At 46.2% G+C, this 23,009-nt stretch overlaps 1 protein-coding gene across 5 annotated transcripts in view; it reads left to right on the forward strand.

Moving 5' to 3' along the window:
* KALRN (kalirin RhoGEF kinase) overlaps nt 1–23,009 on the forward strand; it is a 1,402,249-nt gene that overhangs the window by 328,806 nt on the left and 1,050,434 nt on the right. For all 5 annotated transcript variants that reach the window (XM_063934074.1, XM_063934073.1, XM_063934072.1 and 2 more), the window contains exon 2: nt 21,820–21,894. In XM_063934074.1, coding sequence (XP_063790144.1) covers nt 21,820–21,894 — 75 coding nt within the window. The remainder of the gene's footprint in view (nt 1–21,819; nt 21,895–23,009) is intronic.

Below are 23,009 nucleotides of genomic sequence, written 5' to 3' on the forward strand. Positions count from 1 at the left end.
GTGTCGGTGGACATAAAGGATGCCTACTTACATTTTCCCATTTATCCTCCGCATCAGGCTTACCTGAGGTTTGCAATTCAGGATTGTCATTACCAATTTCAGACGTTGCCATTTGGTCTGTCCACGGCTCCGAGGATTTTCACCAAAGTGATGGCGGAGATGATGGTTCTCCTTCGCAAGCAAGGAGTCACGATTATACCATACTTGGACGATCTCCTGATAAAGGCGAGATTCAGGGACCAGTTGGTGCAAAACGTTGCACTCTCCCTGACAGTTCTTCAGCAACATGGTTGGCTCCTAAACTTGCCAAAATCACAGTTGATTCCGACGACGCAGTTGTCGTTTTTGGGAATGATATTGGACACAGAACTGCAGAGAGTCTTTCTTCCAGTGGAAAAGGCTCTGGAACTTGAGTCTGGTCAAACAAATTCTGAAACCAGCAAGAGTGTCAATCCATCAATGCATTCGGTTGCTGGGGAAGATGGTCATTCAGTTTGGCAGGTTCCATGCCAGAGTGTTCCAGTGGGACCTGTTGGACAAGTGGTGCGGGTCCCACCTACACATGCACCGGAGGATAATCCTGTCTTCCAAGACCAGGGTATCCTGTGGTGGCTGCACAGCTCTCACCTCCTAGAGGGGCGCAGGTTCGGGATACAGGACTGATCCTGGTGACCGCGGATGCAAGCCTCCGAGGCTGGGTGGCAGTCACAATGGCAGAAAACTTCCAAGGAAGAAGGTCAAGTCAGGTAACTTGTCTCCACATAAATGTTCTGGAGTTAAGGGCTATTTACAATCTTCTTCAAGATCTGCCTGTACTGATCCAGTCGGACAATGTAACAGCAGTAGCGTACATAAACCGTCAGGGTGGAACGAAAAGCAGAGCTGCAATGGCAGAAGCCACAAGGATTTTCTGCTGGGCGGAAAAGCATACAAGCGCTCTGTCAGCGATCTTCATTCCAGGAGTGGACAACTGGGTAGCAGACTTCCTCAGCAGACACGATCTCCTTCCAGGAGAGTGCAGCCTCCACCAAGAAGTCTTCGCAGAGGTGACAAGTCGTTGGGGAGTTCCTCAAGTAGACATGATGGCATCTCATCTCAACAAGAAGCTTCAGAGATATTGTTCCAGGTCAAGAGACCCTCAAGCAATTGCAGTGGAGGCACTGGTGACACCGTGGGTGTTTCAGTTGGTGTATGTATTCCCTCCACTTCCTCTCATTCCAAAGGTTTTAAAGCTCATAAGAAGAACAAAGATCCGGGCGATCCTCATTGTCCCAGACTGGCCAAGGAGGGCTTGGTATCCAGATCTTCAGTAATTACTCATAGGAGAGCCCTGGCCTCTTCCTCTGCGTGAGGACCTATTACAACAGGGGCCGTGCGTGTATCTGGACTTACCACGGCTACGTTTGACGGCATGGCGGTTGAACGCAAAATCCTAGCCCGTAAGGGTATTCCCAGTGAAGCAGCATTCACACACTTATTCAGGCCAGAAAAGGGGTAACATCTAAACATTACCACCGTATTTGGAGAAAATATGTTTCTTGGTGTGAATCCAAGGGGGCTCCTACAGAAGAATTTCAGCTAGGACGTTTTCTCCATTTTCTACAAGCAGGTGTGGATGCGGGCCTAAAATTGGGCTCAATTAAGGTACAGATTTTGGCCTTATCGGTTTTCTTTCAGAAACAATTGGCCTCCCTTCCAGAAGTTCAGACTTTCGTGAAAGGCGTGTTGCACATCCAACCTCCGTTTGTGCCTCCAGTGGCACCATGGGATCTTAATGTGGTGTTACAGTTCCTTCAATCACATTGGTTTGAACCTTTACGGACGGTGGAGTTGAAATTCCTCACTTGGAAAGTGGTCATCCTGTTGGCCTTGGCATCTGCAAGGCGGGTGTCTGAGTTAGCGGCCTTGTCTCACAAGAGACTTATTTAATCTTCTATGAAGATAGAGCTGAATTGAGGACACGTCGACAATTTCTGGCGAAGGTGGTTTTTCTCTTTCCACATGAACCAACCTATTGTGGTGCCTGTGGCTACTGATGCCTTCGCTGAGTCAAAATCTCTGGATGTGGTCAGAGCTTTGAAGATTTATGTCACCAGAATGGCTCAGATTAGGAAAACAGAGGCTCTGTTTGTCCTGTATGCTCCCAACAAGGTTGGGTGTCCTGCTTCCAAGCAGACCATTGCACGCTGAATCTGTAACACGATTCAGCATGCTCATTCCACGGCTGGATTGCTGTTACCGGAATCGGTGAAGGCCCATTCTACTAGAAAGGTGGGCTCATCCTGGGGGGTCTCGGCATTGCAACTTTGCAGAGAAGCTGCTTGATCGGGATCAAACACATTTGCAAAGTTTGTGATTGCGGCACTTATCGTGAGGTCAGGCCCCCTTTTCGGTAGGCCACGACACCTAATTACGGGTGCGCGCTGTTGTCCCTCCTTAGATGCCGGGAAAGTTGGGAGGTATGCTTTATATAGTCAAAACTCTGGTATATACCGAAGTATGACAGGAAAGACTCTGCCTCAACCCACAGCACTTCACTGCTGCAGATAGGTTTCTTTATGTTGAGGATGTCATAGTTTTTTACAAAAATTCCTTGTGCTTTAGGGGAGAATCCCTTTAATTATTGTGTGCTGATTTCTTTCCTTTAAGCAGATAGGCACACCATGTTGTGTACAAGTAATTACTGTATCAGATTGTTCTTTGAGGTTACATAAACTGCATGCTCTGTGTAATAAAATCTAATTATAAGTGCTGTGTGAAGCTGTTCATAGAAACCCTCCTGCGATTGGACACTTTGCTTCGCTGGCTGCATAACTGCGATGTGATCACTTCCAGGTCATGTGTTTAGTGGAAACATTGGATGATTCTTACAGAGAGACTGTTGTTTCAAAGTTTACAGGTCTACATTGATCGTGCTGAGACCAAATTTTATGTTTGTCTCGGGACCCATCATTTAAAACAATTTGAGTCCTACTTCAATGTTTCTGAGTCCCATTATAAAGTATGCATTTGAGCTTCCAATATGCCCCACGACCTTTCCACATGACCTCAGAATGCCCATCTGATCATAGCCTCAGACCTCACCATATTCCACAAATCTCGCTACATGCCCCTAAAATGGCTAAAATCTGATCCCCACACATACGTAGCATCACACCTTCCCAAGTGTGGTATCGGCATTTGGAAGCTTTTGCCATGAACACACACGTGGTCAAAGGACCTCTCAGTAAAACATCTGTAGGCTGCAAAAATAAACACATCAGAGATATATTGGGAATTTAGGAGTAGTCAAATCAACAGAGTTGTACATTCTTAGAAAAAAAGAACATACAGTACTGGTGAGCTTGGTAATACAAAAAGTCCTGGGCATCAGTAGTGGATGATTGCAGGATCCTTTTTATTGTAAAGTAAACCCCCTTTGCAACATCCAGCCAAGTGAAGAAACACTCTCCAGGAGGTATGGGATATAATTATCCAAGTCTACCATGAAGAGAAGACTTCACTAGAGCAAATATAGAGGGGTCACCACCAAGTGCAATCCTTTCATAAGCCTCAAAAATAGAAAGGCCAAATTAGACTTTGCCCAAGAAAATCTAAAAAGGCCAGCCCAGTTTTGTAACAGCATTCTTTGGACAGATGAAGTGAAGATCAACCTGTACAAGAATAATGGGAAGAAAAAAGGATGGAGAAGGCTTAGAATTGCTCATGAACCGAAGTATACCACAACTTCTGTATACCACAACTTCTGTACAACTTGGAGGCAGTATAAATGCATGTCTTCCAATGGCACGGAGTCACTAGTGTTTGCTTAGAAATACCCCTCCCTTTCGAGCACCTGAATGATATCACTAAGCTAATTGAGCATCTACCAATATATATGTTTATTGAAGATGAGACAGAAGCAACTGGATGATTTCTGAAGTGTATAAAGATATACTTTCTGCTTAGATTCAGTCAAATTATGCTAAATTAATTAGATGGTGCACAATGACCCAAAACATACTGCGTAAGCAACACAGTTTTTTTTATAGCAAAGAAGTTTAATATTCTGCAGAGGCCGAGTATATCACCTGATCTCAACCCTATTGAGCATGCATTTCACTTTCTAAAGACAATACTCAGTGCAGACCCACATACATACAAACAAACAAACAACTGAAGATGTGCAGTAAAGGCCTGGCAAAAGTATAACAAAAGAGGAAACCCAGCATTTAGTAATGTCTATGGGTTTCAGAAATGATTCTCGACAAAGTATTAAAAATTAACAATTTTTAGGATTTGAGCCAATGAAAACAGGGGACTGTGTATAAAATTGGTTACAATTATCTTGAATTAATGCTGATAGTCTGCACTTCATTTGCATATCCATTATTTAATTTCAATCACTTATGGTGATACACAAATCTATGTAGAAACTGTAGTTTATACATAAGTTTATGAAAAATAGGATTGATAAATATGCCCTTATATAATTGAATAAACATTCCAGTGGCACAAAGTACTCACTGAAAGAATACAATTGCATACGAAAAATAAAACATTGTGGGTTTTAGTATTCAATTAGAACCCAGAAAATTGGATATGGTGATTTCCATAAACATCACCACATCTTTTTTTTTTCTTGCACCTCCAGGACAAGCCTGAATTTTCCTAAAATATTATCTATCTATCTATCTATCTATCTATCTATCTATCTATCTATCTATCTATCTATCTATCTATCTATCTATCTATCTATCTATATCCGGATATATATATGTCAATTGTACAACATCATTTCCGTTTATGGTATGGCTGTTTGTCCACCACTTTGATTTTTTACAACTCTTAAATAAATGAGTTTTTGCTCCTAATGTTGGTCCCTTTTTTGGTTTTATAATTATGATATGAGGAAAAGTGGCTCCTACCTATACAGCTATAGGGGAAAACACTCTGTATAGTGATATCCCTCTGTTATATAGCGCTCTGGTGTGTGCTGGCATACTCTCCCTCTGTCTCCCCAAAGGGCTTTGTGGGGTCCTGTCCTCTGTCAGAGCATTCCCTGTGTGTGTGCTGTGTGTCGGTACCGCTGTGTCGACATGTATGATGAGGAAAATGACGTGGAGGCAGAGCAAATGCCTGTAAATGTGTTGTCACCCCCTGAGGGGTCGACACCTGTGTGGATGGATTTATGGAAGGAATTACGTGACAGTGTCAGCTCCTTACATAAAAGGTTTGACGACATAGGACAGCCGGCTACTCAGCTTGTGACTGTTCCAGCGTCTCAAATGTCATCAGGGGCTTTAAAACGCCCGCTACCTCAGATGGCAGACACAGATGTCGACACGGATACCGACTCCAGTGTCGACGACGATGAGACTAGTGTACCCTCCAATAGGTCCACCCGTTACATGATTGAGGCAATGAAAAATGTATTACACATTTCTGATAGTACCCAGGTACCACAAAAAAGGGTATTATGTTCGGTGAGAAAAAACTACCAGTAGTTTTTCCTGCATCTGAGGAATTAAATGATGTGTGTGAGGAAGCCTGGACTTCCCCCGATAAGAAATTGATAATTTCTAAACGGTTATTGGCAGCGTACCCTTTCCCGCCAGAGGATAGGTCACGTTGGGAAACATCCCCTAGGGTAGATAAAGCGCTTACACGTTTATCAAAACAGGTGGCACTACCGTCTCAGGATACGGCCGCCCTAAAGGATCCTGCTGATAGAAAGCAGGAGGCTACCATAAAATCTATATATACACACACGGGCATTATATTGCGACCAGCGATTGCATCAGCATGGATGTGCAGTGCTGCTGCTGCGTGGTCAGATTCCCTGTCGGATAATATTGATACCCTGGATAGGGACAATATTTTGCTGACAGTAGAGCATATAAAAGACGCTGTCTTATACATGCGCGATGCACAGAGGGATATTTGCCGGCTGGCATCAAAAATAAGCGCAATGTCCATTGCCACCAGAAGGGGGTTATGGACTCGGCAGTGGTCAGGTGATGCCGATTCAAAAAGGCACATGGAAGTTTTGCCTTATAAGGGGGTGGAACTGTTTGGGGATGGTCTTTCAGACCTCGTTTCCACAGCTACGGCTGGGAAATCGACATTTTTGCCACAGGCTACCCCACAGCAAAAGAAAGCACCGTATTATCAAGTACAGTCCTTTCGGCCCCATAAACACAAGAGGGCTCGAGGCGCATCCTTTCTGCCGAGAGGCAAAGGTAGAGGGAAAAAGCTGCAGCATACAGCCAGTTCCCAAGAGCAAAAGTCCTCCCCCGCATCCGGTAAGTCCACAGCATGACGCTGGGGCTTCACAGGCGGACCCGGGTACGGTGGGGGCCCGTCTCAGAAATTTCAGCACACAGTGGGCTCTCTCACAGGTGGATCCCTGGATCCTTCAAGTAGTATCTCAGGGGTACAGGCTGGAATTCGAGACGTCCCCCCCCCCCCCCGCCGTTTTCTAAAATCTGCCTTACCAGCAACTCCCTCTGCCAGGGAGGCAGTGTTGGTGGCAACCCATCTTAAATTTAAAATCCTTGAACACGTATATCAGAAAGTTCAAGTTCAAGATGGAATCGCTCAGGGCGGTTATTGCGAGCCTGGACGAGGGGGATTACATGGTCTCTCTGGACATCAAGGATGCCTACCTGCATGTCCCCATTTACCCTCCTCACCAGGAGTATCTCAGATTTGTGGTACAGGACTGTCACTATCAGTTCCAGACGCTGCCGTTTGGGTTATCCACGGCACCGAGGGTCTTTACCAAGGTAATGGCCGAAATGATGATACTCCTTCACAAGAAGGGAGTTTTAATTATCCCGTACTTGGACGATCTCCTGATAAAGGCGAGGTCCAAGGAACAGTTGGTAGTGGGGGTAGCACTTTCTCGGGAAGTGCTACAACAGCACGGCTGGATTCTCAATATTCCAAAGTCACAGCTGGTCCCGACGACACGTCTTCTGTTCCTGGGAATGATTCTGGACACAGACGAGAAAAAAGTATTTCTTCCAGTGGAAAAAGCCGAGGAGTTGTCATCTCTAGTCAGAGACCTCCTAAAACCGGGACAGGTGTCGGTACATCAATGCACACGAGTCCTGGGAAAAATGGTAGCTTCGTACGAAGCAATTCCATTCGGAAGGTTCCACGCAAGGACTTTCCAGTGGGACCTGTTGGACAAATGGTCCGGGTCCCATCTCCAGGTGCAACAGCGGATAACCCTGTCGACAAGGACCAGGGTGTCGCTGCTGTGGTGGCTGCAGAGGGCTCATCTACTAGAGGGCCGCAGATTCGGAATACAGGACTGAGTCCTGGTGACCACGGATGCCAGCCTTCGGGGCTGGGGTGCAGTCACACAGGGAAGAAATTTCCAAGGACTGTGGTCAAATCAGGAGATTTCGCTTCACATAAATATTCTGGAGCTAAGGGCCATTTACAATGCCCAAAGCCAAGCAAGGCCCCTGCTTCAGAACCAACCGGTACTGATCCAATCAGACAACATCACGGCGGTCGCCCATGTAAACAGACAGGGCGGCACAAGAAGCAGGAGGGCAATGGCAGAAGCCACAATGATTCTCCGATGGGCGGAAAATCATGTGTTAGCACTGACAGCAGTGTTCATTCCGGGAGTGGACAACTGGGAAGCAGACTTCCTCAGCAGGCACGACTTCCACCCGGGAGAATGGGGACTTCATCCAGAAGTCTTCCAAATGCTGGTAAACCGTTGGGAAAGACCACAGGTGGACATAATGGCGTCCCGCCTCAACAAAAAGCTAAAAAGATATTGCGCCAGGTCAAGGGACCCTCAGGCTATCGCTGTGGACGCTCTAGTAACACTGTGGGTGTACCAGTCGGTTTATGTGTTTCCTCCTCTGCCTCTCATTCCCAAGGTACTGAGAATAATACGAAGGCGAGGAGTGAAAACTATACTCGTGGTTCCGGACTGGCCAAGAAGAGCTTGGTACCCGGAACTTCAAGAGATGCTTTCAGAGGACCCTTGGCCTCTGCCGCTCAGACAAGTCCTGCTGCAGCAGGGGCCCTGTCTGTTCCAAGACTTACCGCGGCTACGTTTGACGGCATGGCGGTTGAACACCGGATCCTGAAGGAAAAGGGCATTCCGGAGGAAGTCATCCCTACCCTGATCAAAGCCAGGAAGGATGTCACCGCAAAACATTATCACCGCATTTGGCGGAAATATGTTGCTTGGTGTGAGGCCAGGAAGGCCCCAACGGAGGAATTTCAACTGGGTCGATTCCTGCATTTCCTGCAAGCAGGGGTGACGTTGGGCCTCAAATTGGGGTCCATTAAGGTTCAGATTTCGGCCCTGTCGATTTTCTTCCAGAAAGAACTGGCTTCACTGCCTGAAGTTCAGACTTTTGTCAAAGGAGTTCTGCATATTCAGCCTCCTTTTGTGCCCCCAGTGGCACCTTGGGATCTCAATGTGGTTTTGGAGTTCCTGAAATCACATTGGTTTGAACCACTTAAGACTGTGGATTTGAAATATCTCACGTGGAAAGTGGTCATGCTGTTGGCCCTGGCTTCGGCCAGGCGTGTGTCAGAATTGGCGGCTTTGTCATATAAAAGCCCTTATCTGATTTTCCATATGGATAGGGCAGTGTTGAGGACTCGTCCTCAGTTTCTCCCGAAGGTGGTATCAGCGTTTCACTTGAACCAGCCTATTGTGGTGCCTGCGGCTACTAGGAACTTGGAGGATTCCAAGTTGCTGGACGTAGTCAGGGCCCTGAAAATTTATGTTTCCAGGACGGCTGGTGTCAGGAAAACTGACTCGCTGTTTATCCTGTATGCACCCAACAAACTGGGTACTCTTGCTTCTAAGCAGACTATCGCGCGCTGGATTTGTAGCACTATTCAGCTGGCGCATTCTGCGGTGGGACTACCGCAGCCTAAATCTGTAAAAGCCCATTCCACAAGGAAGGTGGGCTCATCTTGGGCGGCTGCCCGAGGGGTCTCGGCTTTACAACTTTGCCGAGCTGCTACTTGGTCAGGGGCAAACACGTTTGCAAAATTCTACAAATTTGATACCCTGGCTGAGGAGGACCTGGAGTTCTCTCATTCGGTGTTGCAGAGTCATCCGCACTCTCCCGCCCGTTTGGGAGCTTTGGTATAATCCCCATGGTCCTTACGGAGTTCCCAGCATCCACTAGGACGTCAGAGAAAATAAGAATTTACTCACCGGTAATTCTATTTCTCGTAGTCCGTAGTGGATGCTGGGCGCCCATCCCAAGTGCGGATTGTCTGCAATACTTGTAAATAGTTATTGTTACACAAATCGGGTTGTTATTGCGAGCCATCTGTTCAGAGGCTCCGTTGTTATCATACTGTTAACCGGGGTTCCTATCACGAGTTATACGGTGTGATTGGTGTGGCTGGTTTGAGTCTTACCCGGGATTCAAAATCCTTCCTTATTGTGTCAGCTCTTCCGGGCACAGTGTCCTAACTGAGGCTTGGAGGAGGGTCATAGGGGGAGGAGCCAGTGCACACCAGATAGTCCTAAATCTTTCTTTAGATGTGCCCAGTCTTCTGCGGAGCCGTCTATTCCCCATGGTCCTTACGGAGTCCCCAGCATCCACTACGGACTACGAGAAATAGAATTACCGGTGAGTAAATTCTTATTAATGCCCATACAATGGACCATCTCTGTGTGTATATAAAGACACCGCCCAGGAAAGCGTACCATTTTCAATACACTTCTCCATGCATGTGTCTGAAATCGCAACTGCGACTGTGTACTGACACAATCGGGAAGCGTGCACGGTTTGATTTAGGCTTAGTAGCAAATATTGGGGCTGATTCCGACCCGATCGCACGCTGCACTTCCTCGCAGCGGTGCGATCGGGTCTGGAATGCGCATGCATGGTGTGCGGTGTTGTTGTCACCTGGCAACGACGCTGACTACGAAGAAAGCGGTCACAGCGGCGACCGCAAGAAGATTGTCTGCAGGAAGGCGTTCTGGGGCGGCAACTCACCGCTAGGAGCCGTTTTCGGGGAGTGGTAAGCAAAACGCAGGCGTGTCCAGGCGAACGGAGGGCGGATATCTGACGTTAAAGCCGTGACCATCATCGCTGGAACCATCACACAGGGTAAGTATGTCCAGGGCTGGTCTTGTTTTGTGTGAAACTTTTTATTCATAGCAGGTCTGCACAAGCGTTTCGCAGCCCTGCTATGCTAAAATACACTCCCCCATAGGCGGAGATTAGTTGATCGCACCAGCAGCAAAAAGTTGCTTGGTGCGATCAACTCGTAATGACTCTTGTTGCACTACGCCCACATCGGCAGTGTGTTCACCTCTGAATCAGGCCCTCAGTGTTCAATATCTCTCCAGGACCCTTTGATTGAACAGTGAGATTTCTTTATTTATCCCATAATTATTGAACCAAGGTGTGAATCAGATTTCACTCCCTCATTCTTTATTTTGTCTATGATTTGATTCGTACTTGAATTCTGCTTCTTCGTTATTGTATATGTATTTTGAAAGACAAATTGGCTTTTTTTTATTTAAATGCCATTTTTTTCTAAGCACCTTGTGATTAGTCTATTTGGCTACACTGTTCCACACACCTTTACATTACCTTATGCCTGTTCTGGGACTCCTTAACCCTCCAGATAACCCACATATCCTTCATACAGCACTGTTGCAAAAAAGCCCAAGCTGGTGTATAGGGTACAAAGTGGTTTTACTTGAAGTTACCGTCATGCAGTGCTTCTTGCGAGGGCCAGCCGAGGGTTGTTATCCCTGTAGGAGGCCCATTTTCCTTTTAAATAAATTGTTTCTGTTCTAGTATTTTGGAACGGTTTTCTGAGTGACCGTTGCTTGGTAACTCTGCTCGGCATAAATAGAAATGATTTGCGTGAAACATAGAAAAACACTGACAAGAGGTGAGGGATACATTTTGCATGCCTGCACGTTTAATTATTTACGCTGTTTGTTCACATTGATATATGAATGTGCTTGTTTGTACTAGAACTCATGTCTAAATGCTGACGAACCTCTCAGTGACTACAGGCACCAGCTAGGTGATTGTGCTATCCATACATCTGCTAATAGATACTGGGGAACTCGGAACTGAGGGTATTCTGTCTGTGGAAGGTTATGGGATTGGAAGCATACAGTACATCAAATGTGGTTGTTTAATGTTGCTTAAGGGACTGATTCACAGATGGAAGCAATGTCCATTTTGTGAAGCAATTTTTACCACTGCGCATGTCAGTTGCACTGCACAGGTGCCATGATGGTCTTGCGACGATTTAGTCGCAAAGAGATTGACAATCAGGCACCATTTGTGGGCATTACTCGGGTGGGGGAGAGTGTTGATTAAAACACAGACATGTAGCGACTGTTTTTGGGGTGTGTTACTGCCTCCGATATTGCGATGCTGTACATGGTAAACATGGCTCTGGCATTTCACACCAGTGTGTACGGACAAAAGGTTACTCTGAAATTCAGTTATCGACCTATGTGCATCCAGTGGTTGCATCTTCCTGCACAAGCGCCATATCTGAGACGTCTCCAGTGGGCGTCTCAATACAAATCTTGGTTGATGCAACTTTTGCATATAGTATTGTTGCACAGCTGCTGCATACAAATTTGCAGATGGAAGGCATTTGGGTATATCTCTGAATCATTAGTTTTGTATGTCTAAGCCATTGGAGCCAATGTATATTTGTCTTACAGTGGACCCATCGGTGTCACCATCTGTGATGGGGGCTGCATTCAAATAAATATGAGTCCAGCCTACATACTATTAGGAAGATTTTAGTGAAGATCAGATTCTGGATCAGGGAATTTCCAGCCATCTATTGGCCTACTGATTTGCCCTGATATACAGGGGTTCCGGTTAGGAACCTGGCTGTCGGGATCCCGGCAGTTGAAATACTGACACTGGAATCCAGACACTGCTTGAAATGCTGGCGCCGGAATAAGGATTTTCCGGTGCTGTGGACAGGTAAGCTGTGGGGAGGGGGTGTTAGACTGTTAGGGGAGGGATAGGCTCTGGGAAATGGAGAGTTAGGCTGCACGGAGAGGGGGTTAGGGTTAGGCTGCTGGGGAGGGATGGTTAAGTTTAGGCTGTGGGAAGGGGGGTTAGGTTTAGGCACCACTGGGGTTGGGGGTGGGGGGGTGTCAAAGGTAAGGTCTAGGCTGCAGAAAGGGAGGAAAGATCTGTGGTTATGTGGACTAGATGGCGCTACCGTTCAAGTGGTGAAGGTGAGAAGGAGGGAAAAAAAGCTGTTATACTTAGCTTATGGTCGATGTCTGAAGTGTTCTGGTGATCGGACAGGATGCTAACACTCACAGTAAAAACTGTTATAATCCTCATGTAGCGGGTTTCTTTGAACGGCGATCAAACTGCAATAGTCCTTTCACACTGATGCGATGGTTCAATCGAACACTCAGAAATATGTGGAAGAATATGACATAGAACACAATATGTGTAGTATTGTTATGGCTTCGCAGAGTATTATTGTGGGGTAATGTCATATGACATACCCCACTACCAGTGTCAGCGATAAACAGAAGGTGGTAATTTCAGGCAATAGAAAGCTGGTATAGAAATACCTTACTTACACAAGCAAGGGTATGAGGAAACCTATAAAGGTATCTTTCTTGATCTTTGCCGGGCTAAGTGGACAGATATTACAACAATTTCATGGACAGGGTATCTTTGATAAATACTATGTAGGCAATTGCGTACCTAACACTCACAGTAAAAACTGTTATGATCCTCATGTAGCGGTTTCTTTGAACGGCGATCAAACTGCAATGGTCCTCTCACACTGGTGCGATGATTCAATCGGACACTCAGAAATATGTGGACCAATATGACATAAAACACAATATGTGTAATATTGTTATGGCTTCGCAGAGTATTGTTGTGGGGTAATGTCATATGACATACCCCACTAACAGTGTGAACGGTAAACAGAAGATGGTATCTTTGTGTCAGACACCAAAAAAAGGGAATTTTTCCCCAAACACACCTGATTTACACAGAAAGGGTGTATGCAAGCTCATAAAGGTATCTTTTTCAGGGTCACAGCTCAAATTCGACCGGTAAATGACAATCGATCAATAGGTGGATAAACCAGAAAGGTAGATATAGGCGTACCTAACACTCACAATTCGAGTAGTTTGGGTCCTCCCATAACAGTTTCTTTAAGCATCATTCCGACTGTATCCGTACGTCCATAAAAAGTATGTTTATTCAGTACAAAAATTTAAAACATTAATATTAATATAAAACATGTTTTGAAAAAGGGTTCCTATAGACCCGAAACGCGTTGGCCAGGAGGGGATACTATACTGGTGGATCTGGGTGCGGCACTCTGAAGGAAGGTAGGACCCCATTTTTAATACATCTGAACCATCATCTGGGATTCATAAGTTGGCCACTCTTGTTCCCTTGAGGTTCCTACTTCACTCAGAGTTTCTACACCCCCATGCAATATAGTTTTTCTCTATGTTTTTTATTAATATTCATGTTCATGTCGAATTTGAGACGTGACCCTGAAAAAGATACCTTTATGAGCTTGTATACACCATTTCTGTGCAAGTCAGGTGTGTTTAGGGAAAAATTCCCTTTTTTTGGTGTCTGACCCAAATGTACCATCTTCTGTTTACCATTCACACTGTTAGTGGGGTATGTCATATGACATTACCCCAGAATAATAATCTGCGAAGCCATAACGATATTACACTTATTGTGTTTTATGTCATATTCTTCCACATATTTCTGAGTGTCCGATTGAATCATCGCACCAGTGTGAGAGGACCATTGCAGTTTGATCGCCGTTCAAAGAAACCGCTACATGAGGATCATAACAGTTGTTACTGTGAGTGTTAGGTACGCAATTGCCTACCTAGTATTTATCAAAGATAGGGTACCCTGTCCATGAAATTGTTGTAATATCTGTCCACTTAGCCCGACAAAGATCAAGAAAGATACCTTTATAGGTTTCCTCATACCCTTGCTTGTGTAAGTAAGGTGTGTCTATACCAGCTTTCTATTGCCTGAAATTATCATCTTCTGTTTACCACTGACACTGTTAGTGGGGTATGTCATATGACATTACCCCACAATAATACTCTGCGAAGCCATAACGATACTACACATATTGTGTTCTATGCCATATTCTTCCACATATTTCTGAGTGTTCGTTTGAACCATCGCACCAGTGTGAGAGGACTATTGAGTTTGATCGCCGTTCAAAGAAACCGCTACGTGAGGATTATAACAGTTTTTACTGTGAGTGTTAGCATCCTGTCCGATCACCAGAAGCAGAACACTACAGACATCGACCATAAGCTAAGTATAACGGCTTTCTTTCCCTCCTGCTCACCTTCACCACTTGAACGGTAGCGCCATCTAGTCCACACAACCACAGATCTTTCCTCTACAACCTTTGAACCCTCTGGGATAGGTTCACCAGTGGACTTAGAAGGCAGCAACCGTCTGACTAGAAGCGCCACGAAGGACTTCTACACACATTTTTTTGACTTTGTGCAGAAAGGGAGGGTTAAGGGGGCATTGGGGGTAGTTAAGAATACTTACTTACCCCCTGTTGGTATACTCAATATCGGGGTGCTGCAGTCGGTCTTCTGGCTGATGGTATCCTGACTGTCGGCATATACAGGGTATATTAGCCCAAGAGTAAAACTTTCTTGGTTCAAATACATCATAAGTGGGCCCTGTTTCTATGCATGCAGCTGTGCATAATAAGTACTGTATATTGGGTAATTTACATAATCTCATTCTATCCTGTATGCAAATTTGATTAACGCTTTTTAAATCAGAAATAATATACATATTTCCAATGTCTCAGATTATCTGATTGTGGCACCTCCATGTTTCCTGTTTGAATATAGCACTTAACCAATAGGTTTGCTCTGCATGTGGAAAATAATAGTAATAAGGACATTATTTCTCTTACGTCCTAGAGGATGCTGGGGACTCCGTAAGGACCATGGGGTATAGACGGGCTCCGCAGGAGATAGGGCACCTAAAAAGAACTTTGACTATGGGTGTGCACTGGCTCCTCCCTCTATGCCCCTCCTCCAGACCTCAGTTAGATCTTGTGCCCAGAGGAGAATGGGTGCACTGCAGAGAGCTCTCCAGAGTTTTCTGTGGAAAAAGAATTTTGTTAGGTTTTTTATTTTCAGGGAGTCCTGTTGGCAACAGGGTCCCTGCATCATGGGACCGAGGAGAGAGAAGCAGAGCTGGCTTGATAAGTTGGGCACTGCTTCTAAGGCTACTGGACACCATTAGCTCCAGAGGGAGTCGGAACACAGGTCTCACCTGGGGTTCGTCCCGGAGCCGCGCTGCCGTCCTCCTCACAAATGCCGAAGATAGAAGCCGGGTGAGTATGAGAAGGCAAAGAAGACATCAGGCGGCAGAAGACATCAGATCTTCATGAGGTAAGCGCGCAGCGGTAAGCTGCGCGCCATTGCTCCCAGTCACACACACACAAGCAGGCACTGAAGGGTGCAGGGCGCAGGGGGGGGGGCGCCCTGGGCAGCAATATTCCTCATATTTGGCATTGATAAGTATGAATTAGGCTGTGGCACAGTAAATCCGGTAACCCCGCCATTTTTTTATAGAAAGTTGATGGGACCGAAGCCCGCCGTCGGGTGGGCGGGGCTTGATCCTCAGCACTAACCAGCGCCATTTTCTCCACAGAGACTGCATGAGGAAACGCTGGCTCCCTGTTCTCTCCCCTGCTGAGCTTCACAGGCTGGAAAAAAGAGGAGGGGGGCACTTTGGCGACGCAGTGAGTGGAGATTATAATTATATACATATAACAGCGCTATCTGGTCATATATTCCAGTGTTTTTAAGCGCTGGGTGTGTGCTGGCATATCTCTCTCTCTGTCTCTCCTAAGGGTCTGGTTGGGGTTTTGTCCCCTTATAGGTAACTCCCTGTGTGTGGGGGGTGTCGGTACGTGTGTGTCGACATGTTTGAGGCGGAAGGCTTCTCCAAGGAGGAGGTGGAGCAAATGAGTGGTGTGTCCCCGTCGGTTGTGCCGACTCCAGATTGGATGGATATGTGGCATACGTTGCATGCTAGTGTGGCATCCTTACATAAAAGGCTTGATAAGGCTGGTTTAGGGGGGACATCAGGCGGTCAATCCTTAGATTGGACCGACTCACAGGGCCCGTCGGGGTCTCAAAAGCGTCCCTTAACACAAGACACTACTACCGACATGGATTCTGATTCCAGTGTCGACTATGACGAAGTAAAATTGCACCCTAGGGTGACTAAAACCATTCAGTGTATGATTGTGGCAATAAGGGATGTGTTGCATATTGTGGATGAACCCTCGGTCCCCGACACAAGGGTACACATGTTTAAGGAAAAGAAACAGATTATTAATTTTCCCACATCTCATGAGTTAAATGAGTTCTTTGAAAAAGCTTGGGAGACTCCAGATAAGAGACCGCAGATCCCCAAAATAATTTTTATGGCATACCCTTTCCCTAAGCAGGACAGGGAGATTTGGGAATCACCCCCCACTGTGGACAAGGCCCTGATGCGCTTGTCCAAGAAAGTGGCGCTACCGTCTCCTGACACAGCGGCCCTTAAGGACCCTGCAGATCGCAGGCAAGAAACTACCTTAAAGGGTATTTATTCTCATACGGGTGCTGTGTTAAGACCGACGATTGCGTCGGCATGGGTGTGTAGCGCAATTGCAGCTTGGACAGAGGAGCTGACAGATCAATTTGATACCATGGATAAGGATACTATATTCCTAACTCTAGCCCATATAAAGACGCAGTCTTATTTATGAGGGATGCTCAAAGGGACATTGGATTGCTAGCGTCTAGGGCCAATGCCATGTCTATCTCAGCGAGAAGATCCTTATGGACTCGCCAATGGACGGGTGATGCGGATTCCAAAAAACATATGGAAGTACTACCCTATAAGGGTGATGTATTGTTTGGGGATGGGCTGACGGACCTGGTTTCCACAGCTACAGCAGGTAAATCAAATTTTTTACCATATATTCCCCAACAGCAAAAGAAAGCAACACCCTATCAGATGCAGTCCTTTCGGTCGCACAAGTCCAAAAGAGGTCGGGGATCCTCTTTCCTCGCCAGAGGTAAGGGCAGAGTCAAGAGAGCACCTGCTTCGTCAGGTGCCCAGGAACAAAAGTCCTCCCCGGCTGCTCCAAAACCCACAGCATGACGCTGGGACTCCCATGAGGGAGTCCGCACCGGTGGGGGCACGTCTTCGACCTTTCAGTCAGGCCTGGGTCAGTTCGGACCTGAATCCCTGGGTGTTGGACATAGTTTCCCAGGGTTACAAATTGGAATTCGAGGAGGTGCCCCCGCGCCGATTTTTCAAATCGGCCCTACCAGCTTCCACATCGGAAAGGGATGTAGTGTTAGCTGCAATTCAAACGCTGTGTATACAGCAAGTGATCATCAAGGTTCCCCTGCACCAGCAGGGAAGAGGTTACTATTCAACCCTATTTGTGGTCCCGAAACCGGACGGTACGGTCAGACCGATTTTGAATCTGAAATCCCTAAACCTGTACATAAAAAGATTCAAATTCAAAATGGAATCTCTCAGAGCAATAATAGCCAACATGGAGGAGGGGGAGTTTATGGTGTCTCTGGTACCTTCATGTCCCCATATATGCCCCCAATCAGGAATACCTGAGATTCGCTGTACAGGATTGTCATTACCAATTTCAGACGTTGCCGTTTGGACTTTCCACGGCCCGTGGATTTTCACCAAGATAATGGCGGAAATGATGGTGGTCCTGCGCAAGCATGGAGTCACAATTATCCCATACTTGGACGATCTCCTGATAAAAGCGAGATCAAGGGAGAAATTGCTGAGCAGTGTGGCGCTCTCTCTGAGAGTGCTCCAGCAACACGGTTGGATTCTAAATCTACCGAAGTCACAGTTGATTCCGACAACTCGACTACCGTTCCTAGGTATGATACTGGATACGGAACAAATTAAGGTCTTCCTCCCAATAGAGAAAGCCCAAGACATCCAGAACATGGTCAGAGACCTGCTAAAACCGAAAAGGGTGTCAGTTCACCAATGCACTCGAGTTCTGGGGAAAATGGTGGCGGCCTACGAGGCCATTCCCTTCGGAAGGTTCCATGCAAGGACTTTTCAATGGGACCTTCTGGACAAGTGGTCCGGGTCCCATCTGCATTTACATCGGAAAATATCTCTGTCCCCAGGAACCAGAGTGTCCCTCCTGTGGTGGTTGCAAAGTGCTCACCTGCTGGAGGGTCGCCGGTTCGGGATTCAGGACTGGATCCTGGTTACCACGGACGCGAGCCTCCGAGGATGGGGAGCGGTCACACAGGGAAAGACTTTTCAGGGTCTTTGGTCAGACCAGGAGTCCTGTCTACACATCAATGTGTTGGAACTTAGGGCCATTTACAACGGCCTTCGACAAGCAGAGAGTTTTCTTCGAGACCTTCCGGTTCTGATTCAATCAGACAATGTCACAGCAGTGGCTCATGTGAACCGCCAAGGCGGAACAAGAAGCAGAGTCGCGATGGCGGAAGCCACAAGGATCTTTCGCTGGGCGGAAAATCATGTAAGCGCTCTGTCGGCTGTCTTCATTCCGGGAGTGGACAACTGGGAAGCAGACTTCCTCAGCAGACACGATCTCCATCCAGGAGAGTGGGGACTTCATCAAGAAGTCTTTGCAGACGTAACACGTCTTTGGGGAACTCCTCAAATAGACATGATGGCGTCACGCCTTAACAAAAAACTTTGGAGGTATTGCACCAGGTCTCGGGACCCTCAGGCAGTAGCAGTAGACGCACTGGTAACACCGTGGGTGTTCGAATCGGTCTACGTGTTCCCTCCTCTTCCTCTCGTCACGAAAGTGTTGAGGATCATAAGACGAAGAAGAGTACAGACGATACTCGTTGTCCCAGACTGGCCTCGAAGGGCTTGGTACTCGGAACTACAAGAGATGCTCACAGGAGACCCCTGGCCTCTTCCTCTGAGGGAAGACCTGTTGCAGCAGGGGCCCTGTGTATTTCAAGACTTACCGCGGTTACGTTTGACGGCATGGCAGTTGAACGCCGAATCCTATCAAAAAAGGGGATTCCGGAAGAGGTCATCCCTACTTTAATAAAGGCTAGGAAGGAGGTGACGATAAAACATTATCACCGTATCTGGCGAAAGTATGTGTCTTGGTGTGAGACCAAGAATGCACCTACGGAAGATTTTCATTTGGGTCGTCTTCTCCACTTCCTACAGACAGGAGTGGATATGGGCCTGAAATTGGGCTTGGTTAAGGTACAGATTTCGGCCCTCTCGATTTTCTTTCAGAAGGAATTGGCTTCTCTTCCAGAAGTCCAGACGTTTGTAAAGGGAGTGCTGCACATCCAGCCCCCTTTTGTGCCTCCAGTGGCACCATGGGACCTGAACGTGGTGTTGCAGTTCCTAAAATCACACTGGTTTGAACCGCTTAACAAGGTTGAGTTGAAATTTCTTACCTGGAAGGTGGTAATGTTGTTGGCCTTAGCATCAGCAAGGCGAGTGTCAGAATTGGCGGCTCTATCACACAAGATCCCCTACTTGATTTTTCATGTGGATCGAGCTGAATTGAGGACACGTCCGCAATTTTTGCCTAAAGTGGTTTCTTCGTTCCATATGAATCAACCTATAGTGGTGCCTGTGACTACCGGTGACCTGGAGGATTCCAGATCCCTGGACGTAGTCAGGGCCTTAAAAATTTATGTAGCCAGGACGGCTAGAATTAGGAAAACAGAGGCTCTGTTTGTCCTGTATGCGGCCAATAAGATTGGCGTTCCTGCTTCAAAGCAGACTATTGCTCGCTGGATCTGTAATACGATTCAGCAGGCTCACTCTACGGCTGGATTGCCGGTACCAAATTCGGTTAAGGCCCATTCCACTAGGAAGGTGGGCTCTTCTTGGGCAACTTTGCCGAGCGGCGACTTGGTCGGGGTCAAACACTTTTGCTAAATTCTACAAGTTTGATACCCTGGCTAATGAGGACCTAGCGTTTGCTCAGTCGGTGCTGCAGAGTCGTCCGCACTCTCCCGCCCGATTGGATGCTTTGGTATAAACCCCATGGTCCTTACGGAGTCACCAGCATCCTCTAGGACGTAAGAGAAAATAAGATTTTAAACCTACCGGTAAATCTATTTCTCGTAGTCCGTAGAGGATGCTGGGCGCCCGTCCCAGTGCGGAAACTCTGCAAGACTTGTATATAGTTGTTGCTTACATAAGGGTTATGTTACAGTTGACATCGGTCTTGGACCGTTACTGTTGTTTTTGTTCATACTGTTAACTGGTTATGTATGTTCCAGGTTACATGGTATGATTGGTGTGGGCTGGTATGAATCTTGCCCTTGGATTGCTAAATCCTGCCTTGTATTGTCCATCTCCTCTGGGCACAGTTCTCTAACTGAGGTCTGGAGGAGGGGCATAGAGGGAGGAGCCAGTGCACACCCATAGTAAAAGTTCTTTTTAGGTGCCCATGTCTCCTGCGGAGCCCGTCTATACCCCATGGTCCTTACGGAGTCCCCAGCATCCTCTACGGACTAGGAGAAATAGATTTACCGTAGGTTTAAAATCTTATTTTTGCTTATTTCCCTTTCAAAATGGTCATTGTTAGATTGTGAGTGACAGAACATTGTTTTAACTATTGACATTTCTAAGGTGCATTTAGCAAGATTCAGTTCCATCTACTGTATTATGCTCTTTTCATTCATCTGTCTGTAGATATATTCTACAGAAGAAGCCCCTGCACGTCAAATTGTCACATTATTCAGAGATGGCGTGCATAATTGTCAGCACAGACCAAGGACATCTACATAATGGGGATCACCTTCTGTGAGCTTTGATTTAATATGATTGTCATAATGATCAATATTATCCAATTCCATAATATTGGAAAAGACATGGATAATGGTCACCTGATAATATTTTGAGATCTCCATAACCACACAATTAATCTGGTCGCATCCAGCTGTAAAAAGTACATAACGGGCTTTATTCTGAGTTGGATGCATTTAGCAGATATCTGCACACTGCGCATGTGCCTTAAAAATAAATCTGCACATGAGCCGGCCCATGTGTACGAACGTGGACTGAGTTTTCCACTGTGCATAGCAGGTCCATGTTTGTTCTTAGCTTGTAGATGTGGAAGGGATGCCTGTTTCTGGAGTAGGTGTAAAGGTGTGTACACACGGTAAGATATTTTCTTCCGATTCTGACTATATAGTCAGAATCGGAAGAAAAGATAGTGCAGATCGCAAGGTGACAGTCACCTTGCGATCCCGATCCGATGCCGATGCGCGGCCCCGCGCGGTCGGCATCGGCAGAAAAAATAGGCTGTGCAGGCAAGTCAATCCTGGCTATCTCTATAGAAGAGATAGTCAGGATTGACATCGCACATAGCCAGCATCGCAAGCACACTCATTATGTGCTTGCGATACTGGCTAAGTGCCGACCCGGCCCCCTGTCGCACGGTGAGAATCGGATAAGTCCGAATCTCACCGTGTGTATGCACCCTAAGTCCCAATGATGATGGCTGCAGACCTAAAAACAGTGGGCGGGATGGATTTCCTCATGTAGATACACAGATATTAGGCATGGGTGGATTCTTGCATTAGCTTGATTAAGTAAGTTGCTGGGGCCACACGGAAAAGTGGTCGCAGTTGCTTCCAACTCAGAATCAGGCCCAATATTTGCACCATTCTCCAGGACTGGCTAATCTGTGATTCCCGATAATTTTATCTGTGCTCATTTCTTCAATGCTCTACATCAGTCTGATCTTTGTCATCTCTGCTTGTTAAAGGGTCTTTCCGGAATGATGGCTTGAAAGCTACTGATGTCCTGCCCACGCTAAAGGAGAAAGTGGCCTTTGTTTCAGGTATGGTATACTTTATGTATTCAGAGATGTGTATAATATCTTTATATAACAAAATGTACATACAACATTCTACCCTTTATATACCAAGATGTAATTATGATATCCTGCCCTTTATGAACCAAAAATGTATGTACAGTGCTCAGTCTTTTATGTGTCAAGTTGTATGTAAAATAGGCTGTTCTTTATGTATCAAGACATATGTACAAATCCTTTTTTTTTTAATGCATCAAGAAGTGTTTACAGTACACTGTCCTATGTACATCAAGATGTATGTAAAATACACTGTGGGATATGTGCCCAGGTACTTAGGTGTGCCTGCTCTTGTGGCCGTCCATTTCTTCTTGAGAATCCACCGAAGGTACGCCGTCACAGAGAGGCAAGTCTGGGTGTAATGCCCCTTTTTGCAGACACAATAATAACCAGTTCTATAGGTACAATGCTATTGTATTAGCTCCAAATGATAAAGGAGATAAATTGATACAAGCAGTGTTATCTTTAGGCTTCAACTCCAGGGAGGCAGATTCTCACAATTAAGGCCAGTACTGACGGGAGAGATGTGTGCTGAACGATCTTAACACAGACTGCTCAGCACATATCGCTCCCCCCGCTCAGCACAGTGCAATGTGTGCTGAGCCTGGGGGGGGTCGGGGGGGGGGGGGGGAGTAATCTCACTTCACACAGCGCTTAAGTGAGCGTCCCGCTAGATTGAGCCTGCAGGCTCAATCTAGTACCGGCGATTGCGATGCGTGGCCCCGCGCATCACTATCGCTGGGTGGCATACACACGGCAGATCCGTGCTTAAAATCTAAGCAATCTAGTGTGTACCCTCCTTTAGAATCACTATCAAATGATTAGAATATCACACACCTGGAATGTAACAGGTTAGGCCAGTGATTTTCAACCTTTTTAAACTCGTGGCACACTAAAACAGATTTTAAAATTGCCAAGGCACACCATCATTTTTTTAAATCAAATATAATAGATATAATAAATATCGACATATATTTAATATATGTTGATATTTGTTATTATTTCTCTTAAAATTAGTAGAAATAAATAGGTTTTACTTACATAAGAATATCAGTGGGAAACCTGTGCTTGGTGATGTCTCATGA

The sequence above is a fragment of the Pseudophryne corroboree genome, chromosome 7 (genome assembly GCF_028390025.1).
Source record: "Pseudophryne corroboree isolate aPseCor3 chromosome 7, aPseCor3.hap2, whole genome shotgun sequence".
In the NCBI taxonomy this organism is placed as follows: Eukaryota; Metazoa; Chordata; class Amphibia; order Anura; family Myobatrachidae; genus Pseudophryne; species Pseudophryne corroboree.